Consider the following 27,320-nt stretch of genomic DNA (forward strand, 5'->3'; position numbering starts at 1 on the left):
ATTGTGTATAAGGAATACTGATTCCAGTTGTGGCCTGAGGTTGGCAAGTCACCCCATTTACTCTTTTTACATTCCACTGCCAAAAAGTGAGTAAAAATAAAGCCATTTACAACATTATACCATAAATGGTTCATCTGCGAGCACTGGCGCTAAACACCTGCTTGTGCTGAACATAATCTGCGAAATAATACTGCTGTGCACAATTATGTACAACACCTGTGCCAAATATACTTTATCAAGGGTTGGTTTGCCAAAATTAGACAGAGGAATCGTACTTTGCCGTAGTGTTATTTAGTTTTTGGATAATTTGGTGGGGCTTTTTGCAAACTGGCACTCATTTTTAATCCATAATTAATGAAAACGTAACTGAAATGTATCTTGGGGCACATGAATAGAAACAGCTGAAAACTGTCTTTGAGACCCAGCAATGCACAGAATTTAAAGCTCTTCTTTAAGACTAGTCATCTAGGAGATGGCGTCTTACTGGCACAACTCTGCTTCTCTGACAAGGAGAGGATGGATAAGCAGCAGAGGGAAGCATTTTATCAGAGTCTTTGTACATATCAAGTCATGTAAGTATACTTAAAATCCTTGGTGGTCCAATGCTGCTATCAGCAAGTGGAATGTAGCACGGTGGGGACTGCACCCAGAAAGTTCAGCTCTGTATCTTTGCAATTAGCTGAAGATAAACTCGGGTTTTTACACTGTCCTGATTTATACTTTGTTTCCCAAATTATTTACAAAATGATCATTCCCACAAGAAACTACACACATGTTGCGTGTGTTTATGGTCACTGACTTTTGTTAATTTGTTGTCCGCTTCTAAATGGCTGTGAGGGGAGCATGGGGATAATGAAGCAGTGTTTATGTTTTTGAGTGCTTAGTGGTATAAGGAGTGCGACTGTTTGAGTATTTTATGTTCTCGTGCTGACTGGAGGACCTCAATGTGTTTCAGAGCATATGAGCCTGTCTGACAGACCATGTGAGCCTACCTCAAACCTTTACATTGTGTTAGTGTGAAGCTTTGAGGAATGGGAGGGTGCATACAGTGGCAGACAGGGCGCTGACCCCATTCGTCTGAATGAACCCCGCTGAGAGAAGTCTAAGGCCGGGGTCACAACTGCTCAATCACACTCAGCGCGTTAACATGCACGTTCATGACAGAGCCATTAGCCGATTGCCGCATTATGTTAAATAAATTCCGATTTTGCTTTCCTCACCCAGCTGAAAGATTAAGTGAAAGCTTAGCGAAACAGCAGGAGTCCCAACAAAGATTTTATTTTTATACAAATCCCACAATCATATATCATATATATCAAATCAATCATATATATTTGTACATTTGACCGTTCAGTTGAGCACTGGTGTCCTTACGACTGTGTTCACCATGTGCATGTTTGATGAATAACAAACAAATATCGAGTTAGATTTGCTTTTAGCCAAATTTAGGTTACTCCTGTTGGTTTGCTACTGATAGTTTTAGTATTAGCTAATTTCTTGGCTAATGTTAGCTGAATACTCAGTCAAGTTGACTGGTTAGTTGCTAGGGTCCTGTACCGACATTATTATGATGATGTAGGATCAACACCAACAATAACAGATCATGCCTTTCTTTATGCTACAGTCAGTAATTTTGAATCTTCACAGTGCCACTGATTATTGATCAAGTTATCAAAATAAGTTACTATAAAAATGCTTTCAAGAAAATAGCAGAAAGAAAATAGCAGCGTAGAGCAGATGACAACAGTGCAGGAATAAGAAGCTAAAGTTTGGGTGACTATCATCATGTCATGAGATACTATGAAACAACCTGTTGGGTATTAAATCTTCTGTATCTATAATTCAGTAGTAATGTGTTTATATATATATATATTAGGGGTGCAACAATACTTGTATCGATATTGAACCGTTCAATACAGTTCTTTCGGTTCGGTATGCATATGTATCGAACAATACAATTTTTTTAATCTATTTTATCAACTTTTCTTCCGACGATGCTGTCTGTGTTGAGCGCTCAGCGGATCTGCGTTCGACTACTCCGCCTAGGCTGCACTGTCGAGCGCAGAACCACTGAGTGCGGCGCAAGCTAGCAAGACAGAAGCTAAGCTCGTTGCAACATGGCAAATTGAACCTCCCCCACCCTCATTCAGATCTGGCCTTTGGAACTATCTTGGTTTTCATGTGAAGCATGACCCTGATGGTAAGCGTGTCATGGACAAAAGTAAAACAGTATGTCGGATGTGCCACGCAATGCTCAACTGGTGGGAACTAGTGTGTTAGCGCACTTAGCTTGTGATCCGTGGTAACTCATTAACAGAGATTTGCCGCGTTATGGCGTTAATGTCATTTTAACGAGATTAACGCTGACAGCACTAGTGGGAACACAATGAATATGACTCCACATTTACGCCAACATCATCCTAGTGCAAAGACAAGTGGAAGCAGACAAAAACAACAAGCACGCATGCTACAAACTTTACCCGAGTCATTTAGACAGCCATTAGCACATGATTCTCCTTATGGGGACCTGATATGTTTAATATGCTGCTGAGAATATACCGCAGAAGAAGGGTATAGTATAGCTTTTATTTTGGAAAGAGCCATTTCTCTGTAATACACTCTCTTTTCAAAAGATGAGCGATTTCTCAATCAGATAAATTTATTTTTTTTATTTTTTTTGTTGTTTTAGCAACATTAAATTTAAAAACTACTTTTGAGTTAAAATATATATTTATAATTTTAAATTAAATTAAAAAGGCATGAACATTTTGTGTATCGAAAAAATATCAAACCGTGACACCGAAGTATTGAACCGAACCAAACCGTGAATTTTGTGTATCGTTGCACCCCTAATATATATATATTTATATCTATATCTATATATATAGATATAGATATTAGTGCTGTCAGCAATCTCGTTAAAATGATGTTAACGCCATAACTGCATTAACGCTGCAAATCTCCATTAGTGAGTTAACGCATATTGCCCTGTGCGTGGAGCTGCACGGCATCAATGCGTTAGCGTGGTTAGCTTATTAACGCATTAGCGCCATCCAAAAAAAAACAACAATCAGATGACTTCTTATGGGCAAGCACTTGGCAAAAGTGGAAAGTGAGGGGCAGACATTGATATACTGGTAAATTTACCAGTATATCAAGCGTGACCTTAAACCAAAATGACACTGAAACACCCAAATAAGTTTATTTGGACAGTGGATTTGATAGCCCAGCTACTTAAAACTTTGTAGAAAATGAAAATGAAGCTAGTGCTCAAACACCAAAAACTGCAGTTTCTCCAGTAATCACCTCAAGCAAATATTGCTGACATTATTGTGTGACAGGGTGTGATCTTGACCACTAGTAGTTTGTTTGGCATCACTTTTTTGAGTTGCTGAACTTTAATTCTTAATTGTGTTTGTTGTTGTGGTGCTTTTTGGAGGTTTTCTATTGCACAACAGATAGTCTGTTCTTCAGTTCTAGTGAGTGAAATTCTAATACTGTCTTTATGTTTGCACTTATGTCAAATAGCAGATATCAGTGTCACTGTTATCCACCTATACAGTCTATGAATGCACAGTGGCTAACAAAAACCAAACAAAAACAACAAAAGCATGCCAACAGTATGTCCATCGGGGCCTGGTCATGTTAAAGAGTTCCAGAAAAATAGTCCTTTGACAGCAGTACAGGAGTTAGAGGAACAATTGCTACCTGTAGTAGTTGTGCATACTTGCGTTCTAAATAATAAAATCCAAAGTTCAACTGGAACTGAACCTGACTCCAAAACAGATTATGTTGAGTAAATCAATTTCCAAAGTTGACCTGAACACTATTTGTAGAACTAAGAAACATTTGGACAACAAGTAAAAACTTTATGTGGTTCACTTTGGAGCCTGTTGCCCAACTGCGCTGTATACCCGAATGTGCATACAATAAATTAAACAACAGAAAGAAAAAGAAGCCATTTGTTCAAAAATCGATGACATATTACATTTAACACACATATAAACCCATGCTGTGATTTCTGAGGTAAGCTTGACTCTTCCTGGTAATCTTTTTTATAGGGCTTTGGAGCGTGATGTCACGCAGCCCCCTCCCGCCATGACAGTAGGCCAGACAAAGCACACGGAAGCGTCAGCTGTGGTTTGTACGTACTGTGTTGTCGGTTGCAACGGTAGATCACACCATAGGGAAGGCAAGAAGCTGGAAAATGGGCTCTCTTTTCATCGTTTCCCGTCATGTCACGGGAGGGATCTCATGTATCCGATAATACTAAACGAAGACGTCAGGCTTGGATTGCAGCGGTCAGATGAGCGGATATCGAGTTCTCTGCCATCCCCAAACGAGAGCAATTGCCCACCTGAGAATTCATGTTGAGCGAGTAATAGGTAGTTTGCGTAACAAGTTCAAAATGCTACGCACTACAATGCCAATCTGATTACTCACATCATGTGAGGGTGAAGACACAACACTGCTTGATAAGATTGTGAAGGTGTGCTGTGTTTTGGTGAATACAGGGAGTGCAGAATTATTAGGCAAGTTGTATTTTTGAGGAATAATTGTATTATTGAACAACAACCATGTTCTCAATGAACCCAAAAAACTCATTAATATCAAAGCTGAATGTTTTTGGAAGTAGTTTTTAGTTTGTTTTTAGTTTTAGCTATTTTAGGGGGATATCTGTGTGTGCAGGTGACTATTACTGTGCATAATTATTAGGCAACTTAACAAAAAACAAATATATACCCATTTCAATTACTTATTTTTACCAGTGAAACCAATATAACATCTCCACATTCACAAATATACATTTCTGACATTCAAAAACAAAACAAAAACAAATCAGCGACCAATATAGCCACCTTTCTTTGCAAGGACACTCAAAAGCCTGCCATCCATGGATTCTGTCAGTGTTTTGATCTGTTCACCATCAACATTGCGTGCAGCAGCAACCACAGCCTCCCAGACACTGTTCAGAGAGGTGTACTGTTTTCCCTCCTTGTAAATCTCACATTTGATGATGGACCACAGGTTCTCAATGGGGTTCAGATCAGGTGAACAAGGAGGCCATGTCATGAGTTTTTCTTCTTTTATACGCGGCTGAGTCGGACTGGAGCTCTCTGCCCTTTACCAATCCAGCCACGGGCCCATCCATCTGGCCCATCAAGACTCACTCTCATTTCATCAGTCCATAAAACCTTAGAAAAAACAGTCTTGAGATATTTGTTGGCCCAGTCTTGACGTTTCAGCTTGTGTGTCTTGTTCAGTGGTGGTCGTCTTTCAGCCTTTCTTACCTTGGCCATGTCTCTGAGTATTGCACACCTTGTGCTTTTGGGCGCTCCAGTGATGTTGCAGCTCTGAAATATGGCCAAACTGGTGGCAAGTGGCATCTTGGCAGCTGCACGCTTGACTTTTCTCAGGTCATGGGCAGTTATTTGGCGCCTTGGTTTTTCCACACGCTTCTTGCGACCCTGTTGACTATTTTGAATGAAACGCTTGATTGTTCAATGATCACGCTTCAGAAGCTTTGCAATTTTGAGACTGCTGCATCCCTCTGCAAGATATCTCACTATTTTTGACTTTTCTGAGCCTGTCAAGTCCTTCTTTTGACCCATTTTGCCAAAGGAAAGGACGTTGCCTAATAATTATGCACACCTGATATAGGGTGTTGATGTCATTAGACCACACCCCTTCTCATTACAGAGATGCACATCACCTAATATGCTTAATTGGTAGTAGGCTTTCGAGCCTATACAGCTTGGAGTAAGACAACATGCATGAAGAGGATGATGTGGACAAAATACTCATTTGCCTAATAATTCTGCACTCCCTGTATGTGCCCCAGTGTGGTTGTCAAACCAGGGCCAAATGAAACTTGCTCTTGTTGAATATTCATAAAACTGCTGTGTTGCATGTACAGTTCATTGTAAATAATTGTACTTTCTGTAAAGTGGTTTCAATAAAACAGAAAAAAGTATGTTTATTTTTTTTATTCAAGATCTGTTCACTTGTACTTAGCAAGGACATACACATGAAATGCAAACTATTTACATGGCAACGCACAGCTGGCATCAATCGTGAATCGTTCATTTAGAGCAAATTTTGGGGCAGGTGCTGAGGAGAAGTCAATGTTATGTGCAACCTCTGGCTGTATCTTGGTCATATGGTCAACGTACTCACAACGTGCAGGCTTAAAAACGGCCAAATCTTGTACCCAACCGTTTGTGAATCAGATGTGCGCCTCCAGGGATTTATAATTACAAAAATGATTTCCCCTGTGCGCTGACTCTACAGACAAGGTACGCAAAGATATCGGGATAGGACAACGGCGATAGGCTGTCTGGGTTTCCAGTCCACTGCACGCTATTTTTTCCAAGTACCATCTCTTGGCTTCTGGGCGCAATCGGTCGCGATACAGCCCTTTTGCGCTGATTTTAAGCATGGTTCTGGCAGTCCCGCTTCCAACACAGTGTGTTTGTTTTGATTTGTTGCCTTCTGACATGGTGCCGCAATCCCACAATGCACTGCGGCATGACGTCAACTCCAAAGACCTATTGAGTTGTTTTCTCTTGCCCATTTTCATGATATAAAGCGACTGACTCAAACCTGCCATCGCTCTGCTGCTAATAAAAGGCAGGCCACAAGAAAGCAAAACACATCTGACTAACATGCATTTGTGCACAAGCAACTAGCTATCAAAGTGCTACGTGATTCATAAGGAATATTAGCAGAAGCGAGATAGATAGAAATGCACCTGAACATGAATAATAAAACAAATTTGCGTCACACTGAGTTCAAGTGCAAGTGAAGCTAAGAAAAGCAAATCAGGTACTTGACTTTTTTCAAGCTATTAGCCTACTTCAAAACTATCAGAACTACAACCAAAAACCTTCCATGGCTAGTATGAACCGAAATCACAAAAGAGACCAGAGTTTGAGTTACATTTAGGCAAGAAATGTGAAAATGTATACTGTAATAACTGGGCAGTGTTTTATAGCAGACATACCTCAGACTAAGTGAAAGGGATTACAACAAAAGCATCCTGACAGGAGAGACTGGTGCATCATAAAAAAAATGACTCATGCTTGGTAATCAGATCCCAGACAAAGGGGAAGTTTTCACTTTGACTTTTTGATACAGAAGAAAAAGGACCAGCCAAAGGAATATTACTCTGAAATCAGACCTCGCAACGATTCCCACAGACAATAAAACAAAGTCGTTTTTCAAACAGTGACCTTTAAATGGGAGCATGCAAGGCAAAAAAACCTCTCTAACTGATTCCACACCTTCTGTTCCAGTCACCTCTTTTCCTTTTCCGATGTAAAATGAGCCAGACGCAAAGAGACTGTGCAAACTGAGATTTCACAACTGACTACAAGTCCTGGAAAAACTATATGACGTCCAATTTTGGGAGAAGCTGTACAGGGCACTATCAGACCAATTACACCCATGCTGAGGACCACCTTGAGAACTACAGTACTTTTCCAAATGATGGAGTAAAATTCTTTCCATTTGCTTAATCTAAATAAGAGTGGAACTGATTAATCTGGTTGGTGGGCCTGCTACTCGTTTTGTTTGACTGACTCCTCAGATAAAATGTTCACGTTTAGCGAGAATTGATGTTTTCCACATTCGTCAAGCAAAAGCAAGAATTTGGGGTGTAAACTTAGCAGTGTTGTTCTTCACACTGGTAGAAATTGCTTGGAGAGAGAAACGCTGTTTAGATTTGAAAGAGCGTTAAAACAGTCACTTTTTAGGGTTTTTAGTGAGCAAAATGGAATGGGAGGAAAAAAATGTGCGCCATGGCTTTTGATGTCACCTTGACAGAGCTGGCCAGTTTAAGTAGTCGGCTAATAACTTTTGAAGGACCCTATTTATCAAACACTGTAGACGGTACATTAAAAAAAGACCTTGTGCAGGTGCATATGCTCAAACACACACACACACTCCTCTGCCTGGTTTATTCAGATGCCATGAGTTGAAGGAGCACTCAATGGCTCAGGCCTACCTGATGGAGAGCTCGAGAGGCCAAGCAGGAACAGATGGGCTGAGGACGGCGGGGTACTGGGAATGAGGGAGCAAAGGGAGGGAAAGAAGAGAGAGAGCATCGACAGTCAGGGACCACCATCATTGCTGCCCACACCAGACTGCACTTACCACCAGCCGCCTGCCTGCCCCCATCCCACCAAATTCATTTTCAGTACAGTGATTCTTCGCTGTAATGAATCTGCAATTTGCACACATATGTAGTGCCTAACATGGTACTACTTTGGGATCTGTTTAACCCCGATGGAAACATTTACAAACAAGTTACCATAAAGAGTCATCAATCTGCACATTAACCTCTTACTTGGAGGAGGGGAAGACCAAAGAAAGTGGAAAAAGGAGGAAAGGGAAATAGTCTCTTTCAAAGCAGAGTATAGGAGAAATTAGCCAAATCCTAACAGAACAACTTTATAATTGCTTCAATTATTGTCTGCTGTCTCCTTTATGACTGGGGAAAAAAAGACTTGGAGCGAGAGATTCGAGACCTGTGAAAGACAGAATGACTCATCATAAGCTCTCTGAGTTGGAAATCTAAAGAGTCACTGTGTTGAAACATCTGGAAAGACATCTGTCTAAAGAAATGACTGATTGGCTTTCTACTTTTCCTGAAAGGAGCAATGGAAGCCAAAGCTGCTGTATTTATTTCCATGGAGCTGTGTCACTGTATTTGTGTGTATTTACATGCATCAGGCATTTAGCATAGCTCCAGCAGTTACGGGACACTCCATCTTCTCAGCTCGTGCCACCATACTAGGGAGCCCTGGGTGGCTTCACTTATTCATGCCATGTGTATACTTTAGCCAAACAAGGCCTAAGGACACTCCGGGGTGGTACAGAGGAAGGAGGGGCGAGGAAGCTAAAGGCGAGGTAGTGTGGTCTTATGGTTGAAGCCCGTGATTTAGAGGCTGTTGATACTGGGCAGACAGCCCAGGCTCAGTCACTGACTCACCACGGATGACGCTGCATAAGTCACTACACTTAAAATGTCCTCATGTGTTTAGATCTGTTCAAGTGGAAATCAGGCACACTTGCACAGCTGGGAATGGCTACTGGATCTGATTTTCTTGTTTCTCTCCTGCTTTTCCCTGAAGCTTTCATAAACAGATGGCAGAGGCTCATTAAGCTGTTGTCAGAACTATTAATGACATTGTGAACACTTTCCGAGGTCTGTATGCCTTAAGGCGCGCGATTGCCAAAGCAGGGTCATTAAAGAAGGTGTGAGAGTAACGCAATGCTGCAGTGTGCTGCAAGGTGAGGGATGGATGCCATGAAAGAAAAGTACACACATGGCTGGACGACTGTTAACAGTGAGCTGATATTAATGATTTCATGTTTGCAGTGGAGGGGAGAAAAATGAAATAACGTCATGTGATTTCAGCGCCGTAGGAGTGCGCTGAATGATTTCACTGTGCAGTGCATACTGTATGTATGAGCTGTATGTGCTTTGATTCTGGGGCTTATACCACTGTTAAATCAACTAAGTAATTTCATTCAGATAATAGCTTTGTGTTGCCTTTTGTTTTAAAAAGTGTGAACTGTTGAAATCCAAACAAATAAGTAGGACTACTTCACCATAACTGCATCTTTAGCAGGTGGATGACTGTTTCTGTGACTTTCTAAGACCAATTATGATGGTCATACTTTTACTAGCCACATTTATTATGGTTATATGAATAAGACAGAAGGGGAGCAGTATTTTTCAAAAAGGCAATATCTTTTAGGCTGAAACAGAGATATAATCTAAAAATGTTCACTGCTATATCTGTACTGGGATTTTTGATGTGGTCAGATAGGATAGGGTATTATTCAATCTACATGAAGCACTGACAGTCTAATTGTGATGGCTTTGTGAAGCGACGTTAGAGCCCTCCTGAAATCTCCTTTCTCTCTTGGTCACAATAATACTAAAATGCTGATTTTAGGCAGGTGAAATGTTTATCGTATTCACCCTCATAGTATTCCATCTTAGCATCTCAGTAGGTTGGGTTACCAAATGCTGCCCCTTTGTCTTTTGTCTTGTCTCCCTCCCCTCGCTCCCAGTCAGTTGTGGCAGATGTCTGCCCCTCACTTAGCCTGGTTCTGCCGCAGGTTTCTTCCTGTTAAAAGGGAGTTTTTCCTTTCCACTTTTGCCAAGTGTTTAATGAGAAGTCATCTGATTGTTATTTTTTTGTATTTTTGTAGGGCCTTTATCATGCAAAATAAAACGCCTTGAAGCAACTGTTATTGTGATTTGGCGCTAGTAAATTGTCAAACCTGCACACGTCTCCAAATTATGCACAAGGTGTCCTTTGTTGTGCTCTGTCTAACGAGTTGGTCCATCAGTAGCAACTCAACACATATGGATGCCTGTAAACGATGCTTTTACGTCACATTTAAATTCATGCAGAACATTTAAAAATGTGCACAAATAAAAATTTACCTCCATGGCACTTAAACCCCTACGACTACTTCCTCTTTGGCCGGTCTCCAGCCACAAACATAAAACACAATTAGGCAGAATGGTGACGTCTATATCAGCAGCTGTATACAAGACAGTGGGTCAACATGACAGCTTCTACAAACGTGCACCCTTTTTAATGGTTGAATTCTGAGTTTGTTAGAAGATGTAATTACACACTTATTAATGTATATTTATGAGCACAGTATCCTGTTCTTATGTTAAATAACTTCCAAAAACAACTGACTGCACCTTTAACTCAGAGCAAATGATCTTTTACTTGAACCAACCAGATCTAAAGCAAGCAAACACATTTCTCACCACAAACAAAACACAGTTGCCATATGACTGCAAAACTACACCGGAAACATTGTTTTCACTCCAAATAGTCAGACTGCCTCTTGGAAAATTGGAAAAATTAATAATAATATTGTACTACATAGGTCAAATTAAAATGGATTTTATAATAAAATGGCTGCAATCAGCTGCCCACACAACATTCGATCCATATATACACAGTAGTGTTATCTTATGAGCATTTTTTTAATGTTTCTTTTAAAAACATATTTAAGACATTTACCTTTATATGTGTAAATCAATACCTTTCTCATTTTGTATTACTTGGTCATCTTCTTTCTAGACCCCACTAGACAATTTGCATAATAATCACCTCTACTGCCTTCCAATTTCAGGTTACAGCTTAGTAAAAATCCATCTCGCAATTTATTGCTTTTGCCCTCCTTTTCCTTCCCATGAGCTTTATTTTGTTCCATTTGAAAAAAGCATTTGATACACAATACTCCTTTTCACAAACTCTTGTTTGCTAGAAAGTTTGAATGAGTCTTTAGCAGTGTTTTTTTTTTTGTTTTTTTTGTTTTTTTTTTTAAAGAAGAAGCATTATAAAGAATTAAGCTTAACTTCTTGAGGCACAACTGAGAAGTCCTAACAGGAAAAGCTCGATTGCCTTTTAAGTTCGAGGTGGGAACAGTTAACAGGTTTCTTCCTTAGGATCAGAGGTTGTGTAATGGTTAGTGCAAGTACTGCAGTTTGGGTATAAAATCTGGGCCAGACAATGAATGGCTTTATAAGTAATAAGTAAAATATTTAAATCCTTTAAAAAAGTAATGGGCAGCCAGTATAGAGTCATTAAGACTGGAGTAATATCTTAACTTTTCTTGGCTCTTGTAAGAAGTCTGGCTCCTGCAAATCTCAAGTCTGTTTAATGTCTTCTGATTGATATTTATTGAAAGACAATTACAATAGTCTAACCAAGAAGCAATAAAAGCATGAATGATAGTCCAAGTGTTATTAAAACGATTGATAATGTTTCTGAGCTATTCCTCATGTGGGAGTATCAGGACTGGCTGAACTTGTTTATATGTTTGTCAAAGTTGAGATTAGAATCAGATAATACTGATAATCGCATGGCTGCCACTCCCTGAGCCTGGTTCTGTCAGAGGTTTTTTTCTTATTAGAAGTGAGTTTTTCCTTCCCACTGTCACCAAAGTGCTTGTTCATAAGGTCATCTGATTGTTGGGGTTTTCTGCACTATTATAGGGTCTTTACCTCCCAATCTAAAGCACCTTGATCTTAATTTTTGTTTAAATGCACACACATTCATTTCTTAATATGAAGTCAGAAAGATCTATCCATAAAGACCACAAAAGATGGACCTAGCTTGCAAGAAAGGTGAAACCTGAACAGTGCTTTTAAACTGCATTCTTTTTAACAGCCACTAGGCGGCGATGCCCTTGATTGCAATAGGACCTATTAGAAATCAGTGGAAAAACAGTCCTGGACTTGACCTCTGTTGGCACTTTCATAATGAGTTTATAGGCTCAGCAACTAATCTGTGACCATACTGAATGAAAATTTATTTTTAAAGTTTCAGGAAGGAAGGCTTTCTGGGGTGATGCTCATTGGATAATGACTTGTGACTGACAAGTTGGTAGCTAATGAGTGTGAGATTTCATAGTCAGAAATGGAGATACAAATGGGTGATGTCATTCTAGCTATGTCCATCTTTGTTTGTGAGTCCATCCACAAAGCTGTATTAGCTGTAGAGGTGCTGTAGCTGTACTGATGCCCATGGAAACCCAGTTACCATTGAGGTACTTCAAGATTTCTAATTAAGAGACATTTAAAAATGACACCAACAACACAAGAGATAGAAATTGACTAATTCCAGTGTTTTGTTTTGTTCTTTTTTTCCACTGATTTTTAGAAAAGACATTATGTTCTGTTCAAGTTCAAGATTTTATTATTATTCAGTGCAATAATAAAAATTATATTTGTGCTTTCATCTTTGCAGATGAACCCTGCTGACCCTGCAGTTAAATGTTGGCCACCTCCAACAACACTCAGAGACAACTTTAGGTAGACTTATGAACTGTTAGGTGTGAGGTGGCGGTTTTGACTGCCTAGAATGGAAACACTAACAAAATACACAAGTGGAGTCCTGTTGTTACTCCGTTGGTGGACGCACACGATCACGATGCTGAGCTATGAGACAAACAACGCAATAACAGACGGACTGAGAGAACAGAGTAAGCATTTCTTCAGTTTAGGGGGAAACAGCAGAGGCGGCAATGAGAGTCATGTTGTTGATGCTTATGTGGTCACATGGAAACCTAACCACCATCCCTTGGGATATCCTTAAAAGAGGTTCAGATGCTGATCGAAAAGATGATTTCCCCCACTGACCCTGCAGAAATGAAAGGGTGTAGCAGGTGGTATCACATCAGGAAATTATCACGCACTTTGCATGTGGATGTTTCACTTAGGTCAGCATTCTGAATATGTGATCTGAATGGGCCAAATGGGCCAAGCAAAGAGAGAGTCAGCGTCTGATTTTTGTTCTCATGCATGTATATGTGCCTCAGCTCTGAGCTTGTGCCTCACTATGTCAGCTAAGAATTGTGGTCTGTCTAACTGTGATTCTCTGGGTCTATCTCTCCGAGCAGATGTACTCTTTTCTGCTCCACAGCTGCATCCCACATGTTTTCACGCTGCTTGACAATGCACGTATATTCTCTTCTGCTCGGAGCTCTAATGTTAGTGGTGATACTGGTGGTGCTGGTGGTGGACGATTCCTACTATTCTTATGGCCCTGATCTGCCCTTAAACCAGAGTTAAGCAAGTAGCACTCCGGCCCCGCTTTGGTCCTGAAAAATCTCCAGTTCTGTAATGTGAAGAATGTAGAAGGTAGGGGGTCAGAACTGGCAGGGTCTGCCACAGCTTCATAGCACACTGAGTCATTTCCATAATTGCCCACAATCAAACCAACCCCTCTTGGATTCCACCCGCTCCAGATTCCTGTAGATAAGCTGTGCCGCAGCTTTGGTGAGTGCTGGAGACCCCCAAGTAAGAACAGGTGCCGCTAATGTAACTGATTTCAGGTTTTCCCAATGTTTCCCCGGTAATTGCTCTGGGTTGAACAGTCCCTTTTGGATTGCTATCATGTGACTTTCCTGAAGAGCGGAATGAAAGAGGGTTTGTCCCACATTTGGTATTATCAGGAGACTTTAGCCAAATTAAGATGCCTTACTGTAAGTACGACTGTACAGGAACAAATCACTGGGCATCAGATTGTTAGTGATTGATTCGCATTGTAGCCAATTTTCCACCGCCTACAAGAAAAGTACTGCAGAGCAAAGCCTTTAGACCATAAACGAAGTCAAACAACCCATGACACAATATGCAGTGTGACGTTTCTCTAATGCTACAGTCTCTTAAGAGATATCAGTCGCTGCCACAGCAAAGCCATTCAAGAACCGAGGCAAGTCATTTTTGACATGACTGTTCATTAACTAAAATACGGTGAGAATCTGTATATGGGGGGGACAGACAAAAAAGTAGTATAAAAAGGCACAGGTTGATTGTTTTTAACAAGTTTAAAAGAGCATATGCAAGTCTTTACGTAGCTAGTAATTACTGCGTATTAAAATAGTCACTGGCTAGTTTACCCATTCTTAAAAGCCTGCGTTAGCTTTCCCCAGAACCGTGCAGGTACAGTTTTAGTAAATGTACCTTAGGTACACCACACTACATCAGAAGAATAATGCTTACTTGACGTACAACTGTAAAGGTTTTTCATATTTATGAACAACGACCGCCGTCTTAGGGAGGGAATTCAGGAGAAGTTTAATAGTCTATTACATTTCTCTCTCGCTATTGTCAAAATAAGTCATTACACTGACGTGATAAGTACAGGAAGGCAGTGAATAATGAGCAACAGTCGTTTTAATCGCCTCTACCGTCGAATGAGCGTTCGGTACTTTACTCCCCCCACCACCTCCTGTCTCCGTCCGCCGCTCTGCCAGGTAACCGTTTACCTCGACGTGGACGCGACTGTGGCCACACGCGCGCTCCCGCGAAGTCATACGTCACTGTGCTCGCTCCTCTTCTCGCGCGCTGGTTAAAAAGAAGGAGGAAAGAGCACGGGAAAACATGTGAGCGCTCTGAGGACTTTAGTGAGAGGCAACTTTTATTTTTCTTATATGTTTTTTTACCTGTGCATGTCCAAACTGCCGTGCTGTGCTCAAAAAGGAATTACATCTTAACGGAACGTCACGGCTTTATTTTTTGTATTTTTTCCACTTCCACTGTTTTGCGGGTTTTGGCTTTTTCTGCTCATCAGGATAAAATGTGTTATTATTTTTGCTTTCATATTGTTATTATTATATTATTTTAATTTTCGGAGTTATACTGTATAACCAGAAGGGAAAAGTAGGGCTAATTTATTTTAAACACCTGTTTTCATACTAACGAATCACATTTAGAACACCTGCGTGTACAAATTTGACTGTTGTTTTTTTTTTTCCTGCGTGGAGAAATATATACATATAAAAATATAGTGCACTCCAGGTCAACATCTCTCTCTCTCTTTTTTTAAAGGGACGCGTTTTGTTTTATTTTCTATTATTATAATTAATATTATTGCAAGCGCATTTTATTATCTTTTGAGACTATGAAGCATTTGCAATTTGTGCTTGTGCTGGCCATCGCGGTCAACGTGTGGGAATGTGGGGACGCAAAGTTTGGCGAGAGAGGAGAAATGAGCCCCAGGAGAAGAAGATGTTACGACGGAAGCTTGCCCAAGCGGCTGAAGAAAAGGGAGCGAAAACTGTTGCTTGACGGCAGCAGCGGAGGAGAAGTTTGCCACAGGCTGTATCCTCGCGTATCCTGCTGCCCCACCAGGAGAGCCGCCTATCAGATCCTGCACCGCAGGGATCCCAGGGTAAGTTAAAGTCCGTCCGCACACGCAGCATTTTCTTATAATGAAAGGACTGGCTTTTTATATATATATATATTATTATTGCTAAGGCACCTGAGGACATGCATTTACAGCCTTTGTGCATTGTCATTCTGCTTCTTACTACCGACAGCTGAATTTGAGGATGGCAAGAGGAAGTTGCCTTGGGCTATGCTGCCAAGAAGAAGTCCTAATTTTTATGTTGCTGTGGGAAAGCTATTGTAGCCTTAGTGGTAGGCGACCTTTAAATAGCTTCAGATGTAATCCCCATTCATAAAACTGTAAGCATATGCGTGGCTTAATTTTATTTATTTATTTCCCCCTCTTTTCAGTATCGCTGTAGCATTTATACAATCTTCGGAGAACAACTTAATCTGCTTCTATCGGAGGCAGCCTTAAAAGTGAAGAAAAATCCTGCTTTCAGCAATAAAATGTTTACCAGCTTCTCATAATACGGTTCAACTCTAATTCGGTGTGTCCAATCCGCTTCGTTGTTACCATGGCAATCACTCGCCCGATTTACGTTACTTCTACGCTGGCCACAGTGAGCTCCAACCGCCGGCTGAGAGTGACAGAAAGAGGCGCTAGGTAACTAACTGTTGAGCCATTTACCCGACAAGGTAGGAGTTCGGCTGTACCCTTTTTTTTTAAAGTCAGCCGTCGACCTTTTTACTGGAACTGGAAGCTGATAAGGATTTTTCCCCTCTTGCCGGCTGTTTGGCAGCCGTTGGTTCTCAGAGTTAACGCTCAGACGTTTGTTTGTCTAACGTCTTTTAAGTGTCTCGCGCTCTTCCACTCTTGACCGTTATGGCGCCAACCGAGGTAATAATGTAAGTGTTAAAATGTAATGCAGCGCAAAGCTCAGAGGGGGGGTTAATTAAACCGCTCTTCGGAAATGCAGGAAGGAGAAAAAAACAGCGAGTGTATGCGGCCAAACTTGTAGCAGATTCCTTTGGATCCTCACCGGGCCATTCTCATGTAAACCACCCCTCGAATCATTCAGTGGCTGGGTGGTATCTCACTTTGTGTTGCGACAAAAAGCCATATTGCATCATTTAATTTGCTCAAGTCATGCAAATAAGAAGGGGTGGGGGGGTCGAAACTGAATAGGACGAACTCGACTTCTCCTCCTCCCAACTACACTGCCCACACACGGAGCCCTTTCTGATTATGGCAAAAGAATAACAACAACACCATTGTGTTTGTTGGTTTCACTAATGGGAGAAGCTGGAGAACATCATTCTCCCCCCAGTCATGAGCCCCTGTCCAAGTGTTAATGCCTTTGAGAGGGTGCGTGTCTTTCACTATATCCCCCCCCCCCGCAATAAACTTACACCTATTCCCCGAGGACAAGTGTTTTGTTAACGCTTAGTGTTGCCTACCTCAGTGCTTGTCTCCCTTCTCCTATCCCAGTCTCCCTGATTGTGTGAGGACTGTCCAGATTTTTTCTCTATTTTTTTTATTCCAGCTGAATCGTATTTTACATTTTCATTTTTTTATGTGTTAATGTGTTTCTTCTGTGGATTTTTGCTGTTGAGTCATGCAGATGCGATCATAGAAGGAGCAGCTGTTCTCCCACACAAGGCTGAGCTTTGCAGGTGTGAAGGGAGTTTTAATAAATAAAAAAATGCAATGTAAAAATCTGAAATGACAGGGGAGTTAAGTTACTCATGATTTAATTTTCTTACCCCATTGTAGTTCCACTTTTTTCCCCGATTGTGACTCTGCTCTTGATCTCTGTGAAAGTGTGACAGCTGAGCCTCCTTGTTGCTGTTTTCTCCCTGTTTTTTTTGAGGCGTGTACTCACCAAGATTGAGCGAGAGACAACAAACAAAGGTTCACTTGTTCTGGTTTGGATGATGGCAACATTGGAGCCCATCCCAGTAACATATGGACACAGGGCATGGTTGAGAGCACACAAATGCTACTCTCTGTGGACCTTGTGCCAGCCTATGGCACGCAGAATCAATGGGCAATTTAGAGCAGGAGAGCAGGCATGCCCGCAACACTACAGGGCATGAGCGTAGAGGATACCGAGACAGAGGTACACACTGTACATACAGTGCAGAGCTCCCTTTTGGAAAGGGGTTAGATAAATTGCAGAACAAAGATACCATTCAGTATGATTCTGTCTTTGTTTAGTCCATTACATTGCCTTCTATGAATTGCGATTTCCTATTTGCATGTCTGAAAGTGTATTTCACCTTATGGGCAAAATCAGCACTGTACAACTTCTGAAGAGAAAGTCCGTTCTGCAGCTTCAACTCGCTCTGCAACTAGAGTAAAGTGTAAGGTGTCCATATGTTAGCCTTGGGTCCCCTGGTCTAATTGACTTCGACAGACTGCTAATTTGTTGATACCAGAGAGGGAATGATGTGCCTGTCTATCTCTAAATTGGTGTTTACACATGGACCTCACACAGAGCAAAGCACTACCAGCCTGCTGCCTGCAAACAGCACTTGACCTAAAACAGATTACATTGTGTTTTATTATAGCTAATTTGTTATGTAAATAATCCTGCTAATTTCTTTTGGATGAAGTCTATGTATACCTTTGCATAATCACCCCAAGTCAGGCTTTGAGGCGCTTATTTGGTTTCATTCATTTTTTGCTTTGAAATTTGTCAAGCGTGGGTATCGTAATTTGATTTTAAGTGTTTGTGAACTTGGTAAGTAGGCAGAGAATGAGATGATCTTTTTGTTTATTTCTGTTTACAGAAAGGGAGGTCAGACTGTAGGCTTGACAAGTCTGTACAAAAGGCGACTGAATAAAAAATGTTGCAATTGTATAGAAAATTTAAGCATGTTGAGTATTTCAGGAAAAGACAAAAACAACTTTTAGACCTTTGTTAGAATTCACTTTTATGAATGGGATCATGCATTCTCCAGTGGGAGAACAAGGAGGTAAGTGACATCACTAGTTGCTGCTGAAAATGTGGAGTCGGGTGATGCAGATGCAATTGTGGAGTTGTTGAAGACTTCAAGCTGAAAGAAATAAAAACTAAAACTAAATAAAAACACCCCAAACATATCCACTGTAGAACATTAACAGAGTCCATGGCATTAACATTAAGCTTTTCATGTATGTAGTGAACAAATTATACGTCGTATATATCTTATAACTATCTTTAAATCTTGTGAGTACTTGCTTTATATATATCACATTGGCTAATTTCATGTAGTTAAATGGGAGCATAATGTTAGACATCATATACACATATTTACTGAGCTGATATATACAAGCCTAACACTGAAATAAATATACAAAAATATATAAAAGTATATAATTTGAACTCAGTGAGATCATTTGAAAGCATCTTGCGTAGTTTTTCTAAATTCTCAGTGTCGTCATATTCAGGAATTTATAACAAAGATTTGAAAATGAATCTCACAATCTAAACTCTCCCTTCTTCATAGTGTAATATTTATCATGCTGCTATCACCAAATGTCCAGCTAAACCTAAACTATATGTTTGCTTGCGTAGTGAGTGTGAAGTGAGAGGTAAAAGCAAACAGCAAGCCGTTCTAATCAGGCGTATGCCCTTGTTGCGTGTGGTCTCCAGATTTTCTCCACCAACAATACAGAATGTGGACGTCTCCTGGAGGAGATCAAGTGTGCTCGCTGCTCCCCCAATGCCCAGGTGTTGTTCCACTCCTTGGACATGGATAAGATGCCACACAGGGAGCCAGACCTGCCACGGCTCTGCCAGAACTTCTGCCGCGAGTTCTACTACACCTGCAGGGGGCACATACCAGGTAATTACACAGATAATAATAGCCATTATTATAACTTTAATGTTGCCAGTGTGGTTACCTGATGGTATCCAAGTAAACATACACAGTGGAAAAGATTAAGTTAAAGTAAGCATGTGCTATATTTGGTCATTTGTAATTCTCATAAATTCAAATTGATGCGAACATGTTGATTTTGATTTATTAAAAAAAAAAAAATCAAACCCAGCCACACTTCTCATTGAGACTCAGCTTTCACATGCATGTGCAGCTGGAAGATTTTTGAACTTATGCAAGAAGTGGTGCGTCAATAGTCTGGTCTGTGGATATTTATTTATTCAGCTCTTACCTCATCTGACCTCACCCCGATTTGCTGTTGCTTGTCTCACCCATTTTTCTTGCTTTCTACCTCGTTTCTTAATGCATCAGTAAAATCACTTGCCACACTCTGGCTGTACGGACCCAGCACCTGATTAGTGTGCAGGCTGGCCTAGCACATTTGAGTAATCAAATTTGGAGAGTGATTTTTGTGCTTCTTATGACACAGTATCGAGTCTAGCTGTGTTTATGTCATCAGGTGCCGATATTGTTGTTCTCACGTCTCTGTTAGGTCTGTTGGGATCATGCAGGGTTATTTTAATCAGCAGAAATTTGCAATAAATTAACTTTCTGAAGCCCTTGAAGGTAGTAACAATATGCAGACTTGAGACAGTTCGTGACATGTGAATGGAAAATATTAGATATGCAAAGGTGGGTGTGAAAACAAATTTCATGAATGCACTGACAAAATCCAGCCGGCCTGACCTGTGTTCCAGAAAACTTGACTGACTGGAGAAAAGTGAACTATTTTATAACCTGTTCCTGGATGCAACTTGCTAGACTGAACTGCTGGAGTTGATTCTGTATTTGGGATGCATATGCACCCTAGCTGTGGTCTAGACATGACTGCTGGGTGCTTTGCCTTCCTCAGACATAAACTGTCAACTAAAAAAACTCTCTCATGCTCTGCCATTAAACTGTTTTCATTTGGGTAGTAGGTTAACATGATTTGTAAACATAGCTGAAGTGTTGCTGTACTGGCCTCTGTCGTTCCTGACTATTAGATGGCAGAAACACAAAAAAACAAAAAAGCCATTGATGCAACAGTTTTCTATATGTGTAATGTACTGTTAAATGGGACGCCTCTATCACTGAAGCATTTTCTTCTCAGAAGATCACAGGTACCTTCAGAGTGCACACCACACAAGATCAAACACTTCTTGACTGTCTCTTCTCCTACAGCCAAGTCTTCTTCCAGTCTCGGTCGCCACAAACTGATTAGATCTGCTAAGATTTGCAAACAGAGAACAGTTTCAAACACACTTGTCTGCAATCCACCCACATGATACGCTGCAGCTCAAGTCAAATATCAAACACATACATTCCATCGGAGTCCTTGCTCATCTGCATTTAATGGCCTACCGTAGTATCATGTACAACAATTCAACTACAACTGATGTTGGCGAGACGGACTCTACAGAGCAAAGGCAAAGAAGAAGAAGTCTGGCATTGTCAGAGTTACATTGTTTCCTTATGAACTGATAGACATATGGGCTCAGAGAGTCAAACCAGAAAACCTCAAGAGAAGAATCCAGACAAGACTCCCACCCCGTCCCCCCACTGTAGGCTCCTCCCTGTACACCCCCCATCAGCCCCCACAGATCAGCATATGTGGTGACGAATGACACATTTATTTTTCTACAAAGGTTGTGTGTATGTAAAACTGCTGAAGTGCATCAAGATGTCAAGTACTTTGGGTGGGCCACCCAGGTTGCCTTGGAAGATAACCAGATGGAAGTATAACTTTAGCAGTGGGGAGCCAGGAATATGGACAGAGTTCTGTCTCTCACTCTGTGTGTCTTTGCCTTCGCTCCCTTGTTCTCTCACTTCTTTTCTCCTTTGATTTGTTTCCTGCCTTTTTTTTTAATGTTAACTCTTTTACAGTATCTTTTGTTAGTGCACACCCTGCAATGAAGGTAGAAGACATTGTCAAGCATACAAGGAGGTATTGGCGATTCCTGAAAATCATCTCCAAACTACAGACAGATTAATTTGATTGAATGATGTACAATATGAGCAATGCTTTTCTTAGGCATTTGCATAAATGGTAACAATTAAGTTGGAATTTTTGAATGTGCAATTCCTTTTTTTTATTGTACCTGAATATTGTAATGGGAGGCAGCAAAAGTGAACATAACCACAAACCTTGCCTATCAGTGTCACCCGTTTTGCTAATACAAAATCACCAGTCACAGGTATTAAATTGAAACAGTAGCCTTTACTGCACCCATAACTGTCGTTCTGCACCCATGAAACTTCCTACCAGTCCTTGATTAGCCCATGTACCCCTTTTCTCCATAAAGCTATTTACTGCCTTGACTCTCACTTCTGCCTGGGGGCCTCCCACCTTCTCCATACTTCTCTTATGTCCTCCTCCACTCATCCCCGCACCCTCCATTCGATGTCCCCAACCAGCATGGTTAAGATAACTGCAGACACTAGAGTGTGGGTGGTATAGTCAGAGCTGTGTGTGTGTTTCTACGTGTGTTTGATCTTCATGTTATGTTTAGATGTTTGAGGGGATATCCTATCACCTCCAGTATTTGGTGCGGTCAACCCTTGCGGTGTGGGGCACAGGGAGTAGATGAAAGGAGGGACAGGGAGAGTCCTGTTTGTGTTTTTACCACTGGTGTATTTGCTTTCCTCTGTCCTCTGAGGGATTGACTAAAGGAAACAATATTGGTAAGATTGTTTTTAGGTCGCTAAGGGCCCCGAAGACCCACTGCGCACTCTGCTTATTGCCGGGAATAATGTTGTGACTGCACTGGCTCGAGGGGCAGCTCTGTGTGACTCCTGTGTTTATGCAGATTACCCTCTCCTCTGGCACTAAGTCGTTTTAGGTAAACTAGCAGGCCAAAGGGAAATAAGGAATGATGTGATGTCAGTTTTACCTTGAACTCATGGGCAGAATTTATGGAAATACAATCAGTCAGCATTTCGGAACATCATGTCTTTGTTTGGCAATTCAAGTGATGAAAAGCTCTCACCCTGAAAACAATTTTGTTTATTCAGTCACATGCCATATTAAACAGGTGGACTTTTTCATTTCACAGGCTATGCCCATGTGCAGCTCTGTAATGCAAAACAGCCAGACCAGAAGAGTAAAACAAGTAATTTGGTTGGGTTTTTTTGTTTGTTTGTTTGTTTGTTTTTATTTGATCAAAGAACATTTTAGGATACCTGTGACTGGCAAGAAAAATGAAGGAATAACATTTTTAACTCCAGCTAAGTGAATGAACACAGTTTGAAAATTGGAAACTGCCATCCAGCGTCACCAGATTAGTTAACCGTTAAATGTGTTGATTTTGAGAAATAATGATGGGAAAAGTTGTAAAAATGTAGTTTTAGAAGAGTTTTGTAATTTGGTAACTTTTTTGACATTTGTTTTCAAATTATTTTTTCTGTATCTATAGTGTTGCAGAATATATTCAAGGGGGTATATGTGTGATTCATGAAATTAATTTGGTTCCCATAATTCACTGCGATGGAGACATATTGTTTCTGGTATAGAGTCAGATGCTTTTGGCAAGGGTTTACCTAGTTAATAATTCTAGTAATCATATATTTGGCTTTCTTTGTGTCTCACATTTTTCAAAATGATTGAACTCCTTGTGGAGCTTTGTGGAGTCTTCGTTGGGATGCAGTGGGGTTTTTTTCTTTTTCTTTTTTTCCCTAGAAATAGCTTTCTTAAGACCACTTCTGTGTATGTCACAACCTAGTCAACCATCAAATGATCTATGAATCAGTTGAAGAATTATATTTTTAGTGCCAAACAGACAAAATTATAGTCCTCATCATGCCAGTTCTTGTACTAGGTTTATTTCAGATTTTTTTCATGTACAACGGCTGAGATGTGTACTTCCTCAGCAAGCTTGATGAATTTTGCTGCCACTTGCAATGTGTTGCTGTTCATTTCCAGTAAGCTTTCATTTAGTGTACATCGACAGCGCACACTGGGTTTAACTATCTAAAGCAGTTATAATTAAAGGATCATCCAGCTGTAGCAAATGCAACCTCATTATTGCATGGTGTTGAACCAACTGAATAGAAAGACAGTCTCTTCTACTAGGACTAAGGCATGAGCATTATTTCATGAATAAAAATAATGACAAGGTAAACTAAAATTTAGAATGCAGTCATTCTTCTTTCCGGAAGAGGTATAGTTCACTGTAGAGCCCTTTCTAATCTGTGATCCATTTGGTTTGGCCCAGTTTGCTTTCACTTGTTCTTTTCAGCTCAGTCTAGCCAGGATTTGTTTTGGCTCGTCAAGTAAAACTCCAACTCTCCCCGACATACTAGCACATCACATCATTTCTCATCACATCTCTCTTCTTCTGCCTCCACTTACAATCTCATCTTCTCTTGCATAATAGCCACAATACATTATAGGCAAACCAAAGCAAGCAGGCCAGACGAGCCAAGTATAAGAAGCCATGCAGTATCTAGTGAGTGTATGACTCCATATCTCGGTATCTGTTGTGTTTTCTAGAACTGTTCCAAGCCGATGTGGATGAGTTCTGCCAATACTATGGGAGGAGAGATGCCAGTTTGTGTTTTCCAGATTTTCAACGAAAGCAATCACATCATCAGGATTCTAACTACTTGGGAGATGAGAAAATAGAAGAAATCAGCAGGTATGTAGTCTGACTTTTACAGTGTTTTACTGCATTGATTGCGTGATACTATGGAAGCTCTAAAGTAATTTTTAAAATAAGTTTTGACAGTGCCATGTGTTCTAACAAAATTAGCTTCTTGGGTTTTTTTCTATACCTATGAGAAGCAGGCATAGCTTTGGAACATGTTTTGGGTTCACTGGTCCATTTTGACATGGTCCATACTTTCAAACTGACATGCCATGCAATTTCTCCTGTAATCCTAAAGTTTGTACAGACTGCTTTTGCTCAGCTTTGCTAACATAATGAAAATGCTTATCCTGCGTCATTCTGTTTTCCTCCCTCACTGCAAAGGTCTGTACATCACAGAGAGCTTTGCCCTTTAGTCCATGGGGGGGATGCCTTTCATCTCAGTTTTCCCTAGGGCAGAAAGGCCAGAGACTAGGCACCTGAACAGCAGCAACCAACTTTCCGTCAAATAACTTCCGACAGTTACTGAGTTAAGGGCTTAAATTGTCTCTTCTGTCTCATATCCTCTGAGAAGTGTAAGCACATAAATGACAGTGAACAGGCTCCATTACTTTAAAAGAGTGGGAGAAAGAGCCAGAATTAAGTCAGCCGAGCTATCAACTGAGAATATGAGCTTCATTTTGGTGATTTAAGGCACAGAGCTTAAATGCCCTGTGTTCCTTGCACAATGCAGTGTGGCAATTGTGCACTTTTATGGTATAGGCAAAAAAAATTGTCATATATGTTGTCACTGGGTGGTGTGGATGATTATAGACAGATTTTTGCCATAGCACTTCATATTGACCTCTCTTATGTAGATTAACCTAAGTAGTCATGTCCACAGCCTGGAAATCTGCAGGGGTTCTTGCCCTCGTCTCACACTGGCACATTTGAGGGTAAATGTAGGTGGATGAGGTTGAACTTACTGGGTTTTCTTCTTTCAAAGAGCCAGATCTGACACACACAATTATTGCCCAGAAAAATCAATGTTTTGAATAAAGATGGGCAATGGCATTTTTCTTATAATATTTTATTGTTCTGAGTGTCATGAATTGCAGATAGAGTGCTCAAGTGCAGATGCCTGGAGGCAGGCAGGTTAAACAGAAAATCTATCTTTATTAGGTGGACGTGATGTTCAATAATCAAATAATGAAGTCCACGAACTGAGACACAACAAATACAGGGAAACACACTAGGAGAGTAAACAGGTTATAAAATGAAATAAAGTTAAACCAGGAGTAAACCCTCAACCTATAATCAGACAACTAAGAACATAAACTCGCAAAGAAACCAAATAAAATGTCTAAGAACAAAGAGTACAAAGCTTAAAAAAAACCCTCAGAGCTCCAAGACCCAGGATCATGACAGTCAATAAAATATGACAGTGCAGCTGATTTAGTTTTGCTTTGCATGTAAATGGATTTAGTAGTTATCAGCTAGGACACCTTTTAAATACCTACAGCAATAATTGTTTTTAATCATTGTCCAGGTAATGTATACTGTTGCCGGATATAGTGTATTATTCTTTTAGTTTATGTATGGAAAAACCCTCAACATTTGAAGCCTACGGCGTAAAGCTATGGAGGTTTCACTGCTTTCAGGTCTGTTTGTCCCAGTAGAGGTAAGGGTGACTGCAGATCTGTTCAGTGTGATCACCTTTGGCCTGTGATCAGACATTTATAGAGCATAATAGGTCATGATTATGAAAATGATGTGGATCAGTGAACCATAGCTCTTGGTGGTATTTGCATTTCTTTTAGATTATGTTCTGATAAAATGACAAGATATCTTTTTGTGAGAAAAATGTTCCTGTAGAATCAATGCCAAGATTCACTGAACTTGTTGAGGTGGCAGGTGGTTGCCAAATATCTTATAAAGACCCTGGTATGTTTTGGGGGTTATTTTGTTTTTATCTTTCATCTGTACTGCTACCTGAAAGTCTTCCTGTTCTGTCTTATTGCTGGATTTACTGACATAGTCATTCTCTGTTCCTGTTCATATCTGGCATTAAAATGTGTCTTAGATTATTTGTTCACTGCTGAATAAATCTAAGTATAGAGATAGTATAGTACAGTAGAGTATTGAATGCACCCATGAAGCAGTCACATTGAGTCAGTCAGTCAGTCCATTATTTCTGGTGGTCTGCACAGCAAATGGCATCAGTTCTTTTAGTAGTACTCTAGTGATTTGCCTCTCCCTAGTGAAAAACAGCACTTTGGCAGAGTGAATTGAGTTGTTTACCTGCAGCTATCATTAACCATTTATTTTGAATAATACTGTTGTGCAAGGAAAAATAAAACACTTTATAGTGTTTGACCTTGCTTAGCTATGGTTCAGCTCATGTGCTCAAAACTGGTCAGTCAGGGTGGTGGTTCTGGATTGGAATTTAGAGATAATTGTTGGTAACAAGTAAGTTCCAGTAATTTAGTAGTCCGTTTGCTCTCTGGTTGCAAGCAGAATTGAGTTTGCAAACTTGAGCCCATGCAGGATTCTAACATTTGGTCTTAGCAAGCGGAAATAATGTAGAGTACTTGTTTGTTTGCCTGTAAAGTGGGAGAGTGAGATCCGGTCAAAAGTGGTCACTCGATACGTATGCTAATGCCAAGTGTGAAATGACGCACTTAGCACGGTCCGTTTATGATCGGATCACCCAAGACGCATGTTGATGGCAAATATGAACAGGGCCCTTGACATTTTGTATCTTCCTTGTTACCCAGGAAACACAAACACAACTGCTACTGTGCCCAGGAGGTGTTGAGTGGTCTAAGGCAGCCGGTGGCTGTGGTGCACTGTGGAGATGGTTCCCAGCGGCTCTTTGTCCTTGAGAGGGAGGGAATTGTCAGGATACTCAACCATAACCTCGAGCTAATTAAGGAGCCTTTCTTGGACATCCACAAGATAGTGCAGAGCGGCTTGAAGGTAGGACCAACTTTGCCTCATACTGTTACCTGTGAATTATAGAGGTAATATGTTGAACTAGATAATCATAGTTGTAAAGAACAAGGGGAAAAGAAAGAAAGAAAGAAACATGGCTGAGAGTACATAAAATATTTCTGCTACATTTCTAGAGTAAGGAAGTAATACAACACATGTCTTCCCAACACAAAATGTTTTCACCTGTGTAATGAAATGTC

The 27,320-nt window shown here is 40.5% G+C and overlaps 1 protein-coding gene across 1 annotated transcript in view; it reads left to right on the top strand.

Annotated features, from left to right (window-relative positions):
* The first annotated feature begins 14,888 nt into the window (after positions 1-14,888).
* The window catches only part of hhip (hedgehog interacting protein), a 35,259-nt gene continuing 22,827 nt past the window's right edge, over positions 14,889-27,320 (top strand). The window contains exons 1-4 of the mRNA XM_080881619.1: positions 14,889-15,719; positions 19,297-19,489; positions 24,054-24,198; positions 26,904-27,105. Of these exons, the coding sequence (XP_080737745.1) occupies positions 15,450-15,719; positions 19,297-19,489; positions 24,054-24,198; positions 26,904-27,105 (810 nt within the window). The 5' untranslated portion in view covers positions 14,889-15,449. The remainder of the gene's footprint in view (positions 15,720-19,296; positions 19,490-24,053; positions 24,199-26,903; positions 27,106-27,320) is intronic.

Source organism: Rhamphochromis sp. 'chilingali' (assembly GCF_963969265.1).
Source record: "Rhamphochromis sp. 'chilingali' genome assembly, chromosome: 4".
Lineage (NCBI taxonomy): Eukaryota > Metazoa > Chordata > Actinopteri > Cichliformes > Cichlidae > Rhamphochromis > Rhamphochromis sp. 'chilingali'.